The sequence below is a fragment of the Staurois parvus genome, unplaced genomic scaffold (genome assembly GCF_062004578.1).
Source record: "Staurois parvus isolate SC_StPar_1 unplaced genomic scaffold, SC_StPar_1.0 ptg000201l, whole genome shotgun sequence".
Classification (NCBI taxonomy): domain Eukaryota; kingdom Metazoa; phylum Chordata; class Amphibia; order Anura; family Ranidae; genus Staurois; species Staurois parvus.
Genome location: NW_028317997.1, coordinates 335,400 through 349,470, shown reverse-complemented (window position 1 = coordinate 349,470; position 14,071 = coordinate 335,400). Strand labels below are relative to the sequence as shown.

Below are 14,071 nucleotides of genomic sequence, written 5' to 3'. Positions count from 1 at the left end.
ATGCATTACTGCTGCCAAATAGATTTTGTAAAAGCATGGTCTCAGTCCCTTGGATATGCTTGCTTCACCAGGCTTTCCAGTATGCCCTTTACTCTTGTAAACTGTACAAACATGCAATGTTTTTTTTTTTTTTTTTATGCTAAAATTTTATTTTTCATATGCTCAGCAAGGAGAGACCATGGCAGATGTACGAACTTTATCAAATGCAACAACCGTGGACAACATCCGGACTATATTTGGGAATGCTGTAAGCAGGTAGAGTATTTTTGGGGGTTTTTTTTCGAATGCTTTGTTCATTTATAATTGCGTTAATGGTCTTCCCCTTTTACTAATCTTCCAAATGGTTGTCTCCTTCATGATAAATCTCAGGAAAACAATTTGTTTATATTAAAAGTATAACTAAAGACAATTTAATTTTTTTTATTTATTTATTTTATTGTCTATATCAGTGGTGGCGAACCCGTGGCACGCGTGCCACAGCCGGCACGCCGAGCCTTATCTGTGGGCACGCCAGGAGAATCCAGCGGCGCGCTGTCTTCCCGGCTGTAGTGTGCGTGACAGCCGGGTCCCAAGTGCGCATGCACAAGAAGCAGTGCTCCTTGTGAATGGTAAGGCGGTACCTGGGACACATGACAGATCCCAGAAGCCGCCGGACCAATCACAAAGCGCAGCGCTTCTCGCGCATGCGCACTGGGCATCCGGCTGTCCGACGAGCGCCCACACTACAGAAGCCGGGAAGACAGCGCGCGGCTGGATCGAGGAACAGGTAAGATAAAAAAAAAAAACTCTGCGGAAGTAAGAGCGGGTACCTGTCAAATTCAGGTACCCGCTCCCCCTCCCTCCCCAAAGGTCAGCAGTCATCCCTGTGCTGTGTCCCCAGTCTCTGGTCATCCCTGTGCTGTGTCCCCAGTCTCTGGTCATCCCTGTGCTGTGTCCCCAGTCTCTGGTCATCCCTGTGCTGTGTCCCCAGTCTCTGGTCATCCCTGTGCTGTGTCCCCAGTCTCTGGTCATCCCTGTGCTGTGTCCCCAGTCTCTGGTCATCCCTGTGCTGTGTCCCCAGTCTCTGGTCATCCCTGTGCTGTGTCCCCAGTCTCTGGTCATCCCTGTGCTGTGTCCCCAGTCTCTGGTCATCCCTGTGCTGTGTCCCCAGTCTCTGGTCATCCCTGTGCTGTGTCCCCAGTCTCTGGTCATCCCTGTGCTGTGTCCCCAGTCTCTGGTCATCCCTGTGCTGTGTCCCCAGTCTCTGGTCATCCCTGTGCTGTGTCCCCAGTCTCTGGTCATCCCTGTGCTGTGTCCCCAGTCTCTGGTCATCCCTGTGCTGTGTCCCCAGTCTCTGGTCATCCCTGTGCTGTGTCCCCAGTCTCTGGTCATCCCTGTGCTGTGTCCCCAGTCTCTGGTCATCCCTGTGCTGTGTCCCCAGTCTCTGGTCATCCCTGTGCTGTGTCCCCAGTCTCTGGTCATCCCTGTGCTGTGTCCCCAGTCTCTGGTCATCCCTGTGCTGTGTCCCCAGTCTCTGGTCATCCCTGTGCTGTGTCCCCAGTCTCTGGTCATCTCCTGTGCTGTGTCCCCAGTCTCTGGTCATCTCCTGTGCTGTGTCCCCAGTCTCTGGTCATCTCCTGTGCTGTGTCCCCAGTCTCTGGTCATCTCCTGTGCTGTGTCCCCAGTCTCTGGTCATCTCCTGTGCTGTGTCCCCAGTCTCTGGTCATCTCCTGTGCTGTGTCCCCAGTCTCTGGTCATCTCCTGTGCTGTGTCCGCAGTCTCTGGTCATCTCCTGTGCTGTGTCTGCAGTCTCTGGTCATCTCCTGTGCTGTGTCCCCAGTCTCTGGTCATCTCCTGTACTGTGTCCGCAGTCTCTGGTCATCCCCTGTACTGTGTCTGCAGTCTCTGGTCATCCCCTGTACTGTGTCTGCAGTCTCTGGTCATCCCCTGTACTGTGTCTGCAGTCTCTGGTCATCCCCTGTACTGTGTCTGCAGTCTCTGGTCATCCCCTGTACTGTGTCTGCAGTCTCTGGTCATCCCTGTACTGTGTCCGCAGTCTCTGGTCATCCCTGTACTGTGTCCGCAGTCTCTGGTCATCCCTGTACTGTGTCCGCAGTCTCTGGTCATCCCTGTACTGTGTCCGCAGTCTCTGGTCATCCCTGTACTGTTAATTAGTTTGCACTACTGTACGAGTTGTTTTTTCTAAACCAAAAGCTCGATATTCAGGTTTCATTGCAGTGTTGGCACTTTGAAAGAAATAAGTTGGTTTTGGGTTGCAGTTTGGGCACTCGGGCTCAAAAAGGTTCGCCATCACTGGTCTATATCCTCATTATGGAGATTTACCCTCTCTATTTTTCCTGTTTTAAATAAAAGTAAAAGAAATCCCAAACTTTAGATTGTCCCTAGAAAAGCAATAGAGTGGAAATCTTCCAGTGGGGAATGGGGTCCCCAAGGGATTCCCTTGGTTTGCCTGGATATAGATGGCAAACAAATTTGACAGGGGTTATAACCCTCCCTTACTCCATCCAAAATGAAGAAAAAGTTTTTGCCTATAATTCTACTTTTTAAGTAACTTTCCATTTTAAAGCTTTTTTTCTTGTACAGTTCTGCAACCTGCAGTATAGAAGTTTACTCGTTCAGTCTGTATGAAAACAGTATTATGTATTAACTTATAATACATAAAACATGCAATATGATAGAACAGTTGCATTGATATACAGTATCTTGCAGAAGTGAGTACACCCCTCACATTTTTGTAAATATTTTATCTTTTCAGATGACAACACTGAAGAAATGACACTTTGCTACAATGTGACGTAGTCAGTGTACAGCTTGTATAACAGTGTAAATTTGCTGTCCCCTCAAAATAACTCAACACACAGCCATTAATGTCTAAACCGCTGGCAACAAAAGTGAGTACACCCCTAAATGAAAATGTCCAAATTGAGCCCAATTAACCATTTTCCCTCCCCGGTGTCATGTGACTCCTTAGTGTTACAAGGTCTCAGGTGTGAATGGGGAGCAGGTGTGTTAAATGTTGGTGTTATCGCTCTCACTCTCTCATACTGGTCACTGGAAGTTCAACATGGCACCTCATGCCAAAGAACTCTCTGAGGATCTGAAAAAAAGAATTGTTGCTCTGCCGAAAGATGTCCTAGGCTATAAGGAGATTGCCAAGACCTGAAACTGAGCTGCAGCATAGTGGCCAAGACCATACAGCGGTTTAACAGGACAGGTTCAACCAAAGACGTTGAGTGCACGTGCTCAGCGTCATATCCCGAGGTTGTCTTTGGGAAAAAGACGTTTGAGTGCTGCCAGCATTTCTGCAGAGGTTGAAGGGGTGGGGGTGGGGGAGGGGGGTCAGCCTGTCAGTGCTCAGACCATACACCGCACACTGCATCAAATTGGTCTGCATGGCTGTCATCCCAGAAGGAAGCCTCTTCCAAAGATGATGCAAAAGAAAGCCTGCGAACAGTTTGCTGAAGGCAAGCAGACTAAGGACATGGATTACTGGAACCATGTCCTGTGGTCTGATGAGACCAAGATAAACTTATTTAGTTCAGATGGCGTCAAGCGTGTGTGACGGAAACCAGGTGAGGAGTACAAAGACAAGTGTGTCTTGCCTACAGTCCAGCATGGTGGTGGGAGTGTCATGGTCTGGGACTGCATGAGTGCTGCCGGTACTGGGGAGCTACAGTTCATTGAGGGAACCATGAATGCCAACATGTGCTGTGATATACTGAAGCAGAGCATGATCCCATCTGTTCGGAGACTGGGCCGCAGGAGGTATTCCAACATAATGACCCCAAAACACACCTCCAAGATGACCATTGCCTTGCTAAAGAAGCTGGGGGTAAAGGTGATGGACTTGGCCAAGCATGTCTCCAGACCTAAACCCTATTGAGCATCTGTGGGGCATCCTCAAATGGAAAGTGGAGAAACGCAAGGTCTCTAACATCCACCAGCTCCGTGATGTCGTCATGGAGGAGTGGAAGAGGACTCCAGTGGCAACCTGTGAAGCTCTGGTGACCTCCATGCCCAAGAGGGTTAAGGCAGTGCTGGAAAATAATGGGGGCCACACAAAATATTGACATTTTGGGCCCACTTTGGACTTTTTCACTTAGGGGTGTACTCACTTTTGTTGCCAGTGGTTTAGACATTAACGGCTGTGTGTTGAGTTATTTTGAAGGGACCACAAATTTATATGTTATACAAGCTGTGCACTCACTACTTTACATTGTAGCAAAGTGTCATTTCTTCAGTGTTGCCACATGAAAAGATATAATAAATATTTACACAAATGTGAGATACTGTACATTGCCATAAATGATTTCTGAGTTTAGTTTAAGGTTTATCTAATTTTAATCAATGTATAGCTTTCAAGATGACTAGTACTTCTATATGGCTTTTTATATGCTTTTAACCACTTCCAGACCGGACACTTTTACCCCCTTCCTGTCCAGGGCAATTTTCAGCTTTCAGCGCTATCACACTTTGAATGACAATTGCGCGGTCATGCAACACTGTACCCAAATTAATTTTTTACCATTTTTTTGAGACAGATAAAGCTTTATTTTGGTGGTATTTATTCACCGCTGGGATTTTTATTTTTTTTGCTATGTAAATGAAAAAGTCCACAAATTTTGAACAAAAGTGTTTTTTTTAATAAAATTTTGCAAATAAATAATATTTCATCATAAATCTTTGCCAAAATTTATTCCGTTTTTATCTTTTTAGTATAAAAAAAAACAAAACAAATTAGTTTATAGCCAAAAATTATAATTTTTAAACATTTTTTTACATTTTTATTTTATTTTTTATATTATTTTTTATTTTTTTTACATACTGTCACCCTAGCAGTACAGTGTCACCATGGTGACACTATACTACTTGTGGGGGGTGATGAAGATTTTTTTTTTTTTTTTCTTTTTTACACTGATTGCTTTTACACCCATATGGGATGTAAAAGCAATCATTTCTCTTTCTCTCTGTCTACATTCCTGCACTCATTGAGAAGTACTGAGTGAGCTGTGATTGGTCACAGCTTGTCACATGGTACAAGGCTGTTGTGAATAGCCTTGTACCATGTGACCTCTGTGATCATTCACAGATTTCACACGTAGTAAGCAATGATGTCACAAGTGACATCTTGCTTACTACTTTGCATGTGATCACTGATTGGCCAATCAGTGATCACATGATCGGGACCTCATACAGAGGTCCCGTCCGACGATCGGTGTTTCACTGTGTCCGGAGGGAGCGTGCTCCCAGGGAGCGCGCACAAGCAGGGTGCGGGGAGGCCGTTCATAAACGGCCACCCGACCCTGCAGTGCCACCATCCGGCCGTTTATATGCAACGGCCGGTCGGGAAGTGGTTAAGATAACATATTGGTATGTGCCATTTTGCACAGGTATAAAATAATTTGTTTTTGTGCCGAATTGTTGCAGATATGTGCTTTTTATTTTAATTGTATTTTCTATTACCTACAGGGAGCTAATTGAAGTTTGCTGTGAAGATGCAAAACTGGCATTTAAACTTAAAGGTTATGTGACAAATGCCAACTATTCAATGAAAAAATGCATTTTATTGCTTTTCATTAATGGTAAGTTTACATATTTGTATTATTGTAAGGGATATTATTTTCATGCATTAAAAAGTAGATATTTTATTTGTGATTCCAATACACTTCATAATGGCACACTTTTGAATAGCATTTCGATTGCAGTCGCCCACCCTTTTATTTTTTTTTTTAGCAGGTTCTTGTCCCTACCAAAGAGCAGGAGGGGTTGACATGTTTTCCATACTGAACAGTGATTTTGTGGTTGTTCACGGCATGTGTGCTTCATGCTTTTATATAGTTGACATAATGTTTGATGGCTCAGGATTTGCCTGACCAAGGCAAAATAGCCTTTTGAAGATTTTTGTCTCAGGGATTTGATAGAGGTGTGTGTGTGTGAAACCCTTTCGGCTCACGGTCTCTTTGGTTCCCGATCCCTGCCTGTACGCAAGCGTCCAGCAAGAATCCCGGCACAGCTCCTGTCTGCCCTCAAAGTAGGGTGTAGTCTTACAGGGGCACTCTGATAGGCACAACAGAGTGCCCCTTAACATACATGTGCCCATCAGAGTGACCCTTAACATAAAATAAGGGGCACGAATGGGCACATTTTATGTTAGGGAGCGTGAATGGCCACATACTGTGGAAAGGGGCACTCTGATGGGGACACCCTAATGTAAGGGGGCACACTGATGGGCACACCCTATTCAGACCTCGGCTAAAAGAAAATTTTAGTGACCGGACCTCCTTGAATCTTAATTCAATACCCCTGCTCTATTGGAACACCCCTCCAAATCATTTGATTCCGGTGTTCCAATCACCTCCATGGCCACGGGTGTATAAAATCAAGCACCTAGGCATGCAGACTGCTTCTACAAACATTTGTGAAAGAATGGGTCACTCTCAGGAGCTCAGTGAATTCAAGCGTGGTGCCGTAATAGGTTCCCACCTGTGCAATAAGTCAATCTGTGAAATGTTCTTGCTACTAAATATTCCACGCTCAACTGTTAGTGGTATTATAACAAAGTGGAAGCAACTGGGAACAACATAACTCAGCCACGAAGTAGTAGGTCATGTAAAATGACAGAGCAAGGTCAGCACATACTGACGTATGCAAAAGTCACCAACTGTCTGCAGAGTCAATAGCTAAAGACCTCCAAACTTTGTGTGGCCTTCTGATTAGCACAACAGTGAGTAGAGAGCTTCATGGAATGAGTTTCTATGGCCCAGGAGCTGCCTCCAAGCCTTACATCACCATGTGCAAGGCAAAGTGTCGGATGCAGTGGAGTAAAGCATGCTGCCACTGGACTCTAGAGCAGTGGAGACGTGTTCTCGGGAGTGACCAATCACTTTTCTCTTTCTGGCAATCTGATGGACATGTCTGGGTTTGGCAGTTGCCAGAACGGTACTTGTTTGACTGCATTGTGCCAAGTGTAAAGTTTTTGGTGGAGGGGGGATTATGGTGTGGGATTGTTTTTCAGGAGTTGGGCTTGGACGCTTAGTTCCAGTGAAGGGAACTCTTAAGGCATCAGCATGCAAATACATTTTGGACAATTCCATGCTCCCAACTTTGTGGGAACCGTTCGGGGATTGCCCCTTCTGTTCCAAAATGACTGTGCACCAGTGCACAAAGCAAGGGCCATAAAGACATGGATGAGCGAGTTTGGGGTGGAGGAACTTGACTGGCCTGCACAAAGTCCTGACCTCAACCCGATATAACACCTTTGGGATGAATTAGAGCGGAGACTATGAGCCAGGCCTCCTCCCCCGACATCAGTACCTGACCTCACAAATGTGCTTCTGGAAGAATGGTCAAACATTCCCATAGACACCCTCCTAAACCTTGTAGACAGCCTTCCCAGAAGAGTTGAAGCTGTTATAGCTGCAAAGGGCGGGGCCAACTCAATATTGAACCCTAAGGACTAAGACTGGGATGCCATTAAAGTTCACGCGCTTGTAAAGGCAGGAGTTCCAATACTTGGCGTGCGTGTAAACTTTTTTTTTTTTTTTTGTATATTGTACACTTTGGAGAATTGCTGTTTGACCTAGCCATTGATCCTTGAATGTGCAAAGTATTTAATTTATTTCTGCTGAAAGCCCTTGTAGGTAGTTCTAGATATGGATGTTTCATTATAACTGCTTATGCAAACTAGGTTAGTTATTCACAACCTTAAAAAAATAAATAGACTTTGCATTTACACAGCTGCTCCTTGGAGGCAGTGGATGCTACTCCCATTCCATTTTCCAGTTCTAATTTGTGCAACATATTACTGGCATTAAAGTATAAAGTGTGTCTGCTATTCATGTTCTGGTGGTTACTTGAAATTTTACATTTCCCCTCAAAAAAAAAGTTTTGCCTTTTTAGATATGTTTATCCTAGAAGTTCTTTTGGCCTTCTTACTAGCTTCCGTCCATAACTGCATCACCTAAAAAATCATGTTTGACTCTTAGCCCAAAATCTTGGACATTCTTGGGCTTGCTGGAGCTTTGATCAAGTGGACATTTGACTCATTTATTTTGAGCCACTAAGGTGGAGTGCTGACCAGTGGGTGCGTATTAGTGAAGAGAATCTTCCCATTAATCCAGAGAGTGTCAGTGGAGGAGAGGCTATATGCAGACCTGGTGCCAGTGATGTTCCATGCATCCCAGGATGATGATGACCAGGAGTGGTCCTGATTACTCAAAAGTGTTATAATTTGCGCTATCTGGTTAGTGCAACTTACTCTCTTTTCCACGCACACCTGAGACACGGATTTGCACCTATAGAAGATTTATTGTATCACTAATACACTTCTGGATATTTTTTACACGCATTTGCACTTTATTTTATGTTTCATGATTTATTGGACTGATAATTTTTATCATATATTTATATGCGTTTTCAATACGCCATTGAGTGATGCACCTATGTTTGTGTGGTGAAATTTCAGTTTGTCTATTTTAGCGCTGCCTTTTTGTGAATTATTGTTTAAGAGGGTAGGAGGTTTTACCTTTTTATGCAAGCTGCTATCCATACGTACATTTCTAGCGCTCGTTTACTATTTTACTTATTCCATTGTGCCCAGAAGTCAACAAGGATTCATTGGTAAACTGCACTCCAAAGTATGCTGATTGGTAGCGAATTCGTTTTAGGATTGCTTTACCAGTTTACAAGCATGTGGATTGTCGTCTCTTCACATAATTCATAGCACAACACTTGCATAATATTGCATAGTATTTTTAATTTTTATACACTGGGAAATTGGTGATTGAAATTTAATAGATATACAGGATTATACGTCCTCTGGCATACTGTTATGGAGACTATGTACAAAGAGTATTGCTCACGAGTAATTTACTTTAATATCCACTTTTTATTAGAAAATCATTTAGTATTTATAGTATGTGAGTGGTGTTTGTTTTTTTTTATATAGGTGTGTATTTTTTATATACAGTGGGGCAAAAAAGTATTTAGTCAGCCACCAATTTGTGCAAGTTCTCCCACTTACAAAAGATGAGAGAGGCCTGTAATTGGCATCATAGGTAGACCTCAACTATGAGAGACAAAATGAGAAAACAAATCCAGACAATCACATTGGCTGATTTGGAAAGAATTTATATGCAAATTATGGTGGAAAATAAGTATTTGATCAATATCAAAAGTTCATCTCAATACTTTGTTATATATCCTTTGTTGGCAATGACAGAGGTCAAATGTTTCCTAAGTCTTCACAAGGTTGGCACACACTGTTGCTGGTATGTTGGCCCATCCTCCATGCAGATCTCCTCTAGAGCAGTGATGTTTTGGGGCTGTCGCTGGGCAACACGGACTTTCAACTCCCTCCAAAGGTTTTCTATGGGGTTGAGATCTGGAGACTGGCTAGGCCACTCCAGGACCTTGAAATGCTTCTTACGAAGCCACTCCTTCGTTGCACGGGCGGTATGTTTGGGATCATTGTCATGTTGGAAGACTCAGCCACGTTTCATCTTCAATGCCCTTGCTGATGGAAGGAGGTTTGCACTCAAAATCTCACGATACATGGCCCCATTCATTCTGTCCTGTACATGGATCAGTCGTCCTGGTCCCTTTGCGGAGAAACAGCCCCATAGCATGATGTTGCCACCCCCATGCTTCACAGTAGGTATGGTGTTCTTTGGATGCAACTCAGCATTCTCTCTCCTCCAAACATGACGAGTTGTATTTCTACCAAACAGTTCTATTTTGGTTTCATCTGACCATATGACATTCTCCCAATTCTCTTCTGGATCATCCAAATGCTCTCTAGCAAACTTCAGACGGGCCTGGACATGTACTGGCTTAAGCAGGGGGACACGTCTGGCACTGCAGGATCTGAGTCCCTGGCGGCGTAGCGTGTTACTGATAGTAGCCTTTGTTACGTTGGTCCCAGCTCTCTGCAGGTCATTCACTAGGTCCCCCCGTGTGGTCCTGGGATTTTTGCTCACTGTTCTTGTGATCATTTTGACCCCACGGGATGAGATCTTGTGTGGAGCCCCAGATCGAGGGAGATTATCAGTGGTCTTGTATGTCTTCCATTTTCTAATTATTGCTCCCACAGTTGATTTGTTCACACCAAGCTGCTTGCCTATTGCAGATTCAGCCTTCCCAGCCTGGTGCAGGTCTACAATTTTGTTTCTGGTGTCCTTCGACAGCTCTTTGGTCTTCACCATAGTGGAGTTTGGAGTGTGACTGTTTGAGGTTGTGGACAGGTGTCTTTTATACTGATAACAAGTTCAAACAGGTGCCATTGATACAGGTAATGAGTGCAGGACAGAGGAGCCTCTTAAAGAAGAAGGTACAGGTCTGTGAGAGCCAGAAATCTTGCTTGTTTGTAGGTGACAAAATACTTATTTTCCACCATAATTTGCAAATAAATTCTTTCCAAATCAGCCAAAGTGATTGTCTGGATTTGTTTTCTCATTTTGTCTCTCATAGTTGAGGTCTCCCTATGATGCCAATTACAGGCCTCTCTCATCTTTGTAAGTGGGAGAACTTGCACAATTGGTGGCTGACTATATACTTTTTTGCCCCACTGTATGTGTGTATTTTTATATAATTAGTGTAATTTCTAAATTGAAGTTATAGATCTTTTTATATGCATTTTAATAGTTATTTATATCTTCATTTACATGTTTATCCTTTTTATCTGTTAAATAATAATGTAATCTTATTGGTCAAGCTTTAGTTCTTTCGTTGTGTATTTATTTTATTTTTTTATTTAAATTGCAGCAAGGCTTGTAGAATCAACTGCTTTGAAGAAAGCTATAGAAACTGTTTATGCTGCTTATTTACCAAAGAACACCCATCCATTCTTGTATCTGAGGTAAGCGTTGTAAATGTAATAAAATGTTCCTGTTCGTGTGTTAGGCTGGTGTAACATTCTGATGCTAAAGGAAAGCGATCCATTTAATATGTAAACAAAAAGTTTGATTCAACTTGCTGCTTATTCTCCAGCAATGAACTCACTGTAATGCAGTAAATAGAAGAGATGGAAGATGACAATTGGGGTCTGCTTGAATCCAAGTACATTAAAGAACTCCAAACATCTAATTACGCAGTCAAAATACAGCTGGAGTAATACTAGCCTAAAGACTAAACTCACACCTAAGAATACTTTTTTTTTTTTTTTTTTCCCGTCCATTGAGGAACACAGAAAATCAGAAACTGTTGGTTATACTGCTGCCAACAGGAGGACACTGACAAACAGATTATGGGCGAGTCGTGTTTAACCCCTCCTGTTCCCAGAATGCGTACGTTTTTGTGTTTTTTGGTTTTTTTTACTGCAATTCTCCTAGGTGGGTGGATGTTTTGGGTTTTTTTTTTTTTTTTTTTCTAATGGCTACCTACCTTTCTATTTTTTTCTTCAATCATGATTAATACATCATTGCTGAGTAGGTCTTTCTATGCAGCTATCAAGACCGGCCTTTCCTAAACCAGACCATGCTGCACTGGACATGCAGAGCTAGTCTGGAATGTGATCTTCCTGCACTGGATTCTGCATTGTGATGCTTTCCAGACCTAAAAGTACTGTTGACTTAGCCGCAAAGCTCTCTCCAGGTCCAAAACCATAACCCAGCCTTAAGCTTGATCCGTCTCTGAAGACCTTGAATGACCTACTTGTCTTTGCAAGTAGGTCATGCAGGTCAAGCTCCAAAAGAATGTTGTTACTAGGACCTCTGGGCTCAATTTAAAATTCATGCTTTCTGTCGACTTAGAGGCAAGGTTGAAGTATAAAGTGCTGATGTAATTTGCTATGTGGAGTGTTGCACACTAGTGCTCCTCTCCTTCCCAGAATTCCGTGTTGAGGAAGTGCTGCTGCTTCTGACTGCTGGTGACAACGGAAACTGTTTGGTTTGTCTGTGTTGCCTGTCTACAGTGACTTGGTCACCTTTCGGCTGCCTGACCCACTCCTGCTAATAGTAGCCAGATTCCTAAGAAGTTGAGGCCTAGCCTTGTACCCAGAGTTCTGTTGCCCCCACGTTGCGGTTCAACACACCAGATCCTAAACCTATAAGGAACAGTCCCACTCTCACTGATGATCCATTAACGGTTACAATGCTGTCTGCAGTGTGCCTGACACAGAAGGCCTGGAATTTTGCCTTTTTTTTTTCCCTATGTTATCTTTGGAGTCTGCACTGATGGTGCAGCGGTTCAAAGTTTGGGTACCTTGGCTTCCAGGATTTTCTTTGCCAGGTCAGAAAATTGTGGGTTTTATTGAATGCAGCAAAGGCCTGCATCCAAGCAAAATGGAAAAACACTTTGCCACCCACAATACCAATGTGGCTCAAAAAGGTAGAGGAGATCTGAAAGATGGAAGACTTCATTCTTATCTCTCGAAACAGGAGACCTATATCATCAAACATGGTTTTACTGGAATTACTTTACTTTCTCATAAGAGCGGATGGCCCTAATGCTGAGGAATATTTAAAAACTCCACTCTTTCCTCTGTTGTAGAATCAGTGGCTTGTCCTCTCACCCTTATCCCTCCCACTTCCTAACCCATCTCCAGCCCCTCTGCCTCTGCTGCAGAGACTGTCTGATTTTGAGTCTCTTCAGTTCCTGACTGAGACGCTTGCCCATAAGGAGTTGCAGCCTACTCCTATCACTGCCAAATTAAAGGAGACCTTTTTTAACTCTAATGCTGTGTACACCACTCTGAAACTGTACTATCAGCCTTCTGCTGCTACCAGTGCTGGGTTCTTTAGGCTTCTTGCATACTGAGGCTCTTCTAAACGCTTTTCTCCTGGAGTTCTAGAACCCTACTGGTAAGCGATGAGAAGCCCTCTCTATTTTTGATAGCAGGCCCTGCCATTCATCCCATCCTGACTATGACTTTTCTTTTCAAACCATGTCTGTCTGGTCCAAATCCCTCAAGAGATCCCTTTGATAGTTGAACGGATGGAGCAAGCAGCATTAGCTTTAAATTTCAGCTGTGATGGTCTTTTTGGAAGCTCTCGCATTTCTTGCATGGGTCTTATGTCAGTACAGATGGGTAGAACTGGAAAATTAGAGGTTGACCACACTCCAACTATATACCAGATAAAAAAATAGTTTATTGAAATCTTCACAATGCTATGAGTAGGCACGATTGTGTGTGCAAAGCTTTTGCTGACTGTCCTCTGTCCATGTATGGAGTTGAGTCATGCAATTTTTATTGTGAAGATTTCAATAAGCCATTTATCTGGTACATTGTTGTTGTTTGATCGACCTCTATTTTTCCTAGTTCTATGCTGCAACCAAAGATTGGTCCAGCACCTGTTTGATGGCGAGAAGGGCAGATTGTCCACACAGTGACCTGGAGCGGTTAATCTGTTTGAGTACAGATGCGTAGAGCACTTTAGTCGAAGTACTGGCCAATGGAGCCCTTGTGTAGGAAGTGTTTTGATCCACATAGCTCTCAAGGAACAATGTCTCTTCAGACAGACTATTGGGGCCAGGAGCACCCATCTTCCTCCATGAAAGAAGCCTAAGGAACAGACCGTGAAGTCTTCTCCCTCTCTGACTATTAAACTTCTTGTTTCTCCACTCTGTCGACATCTTTGTGGAGACCCTCCAAGCCTGGTTTCCAGTTCACCCACAAGGTCTGGCACTCCTCCTCTGCATCGAGGTGCCCACCCTCTTTCCAGACTGAGGGGATATTTGTTCACCTTTGCAGTTGCTGGGATAACTTTCATTTCAGATGCTTGGAGGCAGAAGGTGGATTCCCAGAGCTTCAAAATGCCCCCGCCATCTCCAATGAGCCCTCCTGGGTCTTCTATACATAGGTATCATTGCCCTAGTTCTATGACAGAATGGTTTCAAGGGTTTTACTTCAACCTGTTTACCATTCCCAAAACCAACCAATCTGCCCTATCTTGGATCTCAAAGTTTTGAATATCTTCTTTTAAAGGTGAAGTTCATATTTTTGACAAAAATAATAAATACACATTTTTTTTGCAGGTATAAAAATGTACATTTATTACTTTTGTCTGCAGGAGCCTAGAAAGCATTGCACCAGCGATCAATAGATTGCTGATGCCATGCAGGTCTCCTGCAGACC

The 14,071-nt window shown here is 43.5% G+C and overlaps 1 protein-coding gene across 1 annotated transcript in view; it reads left to right on the top strand.

Annotated features, from left to right (window-relative positions):
* The window catches only part of MLH1 (mutL homolog 1), a 114,666-nt gene that overhangs the window by 30,603 nt on the left and 69,992 nt on the right, over positions 1-14,071 (top strand). The window contains exons 8-10 of the mRNA XM_089678253.1: positions 167-255; positions 5,470-5,582; positions 10,762-10,855. Coding sequence (XP_089534379.1) covers positions 167-255; positions 5,470-5,582; positions 10,762-10,855 — 296 coding nt within the window. The remainder of the gene's footprint in view (positions 1-166; positions 256-5,469; positions 5,583-10,761; positions 10,856-14,071) is intronic.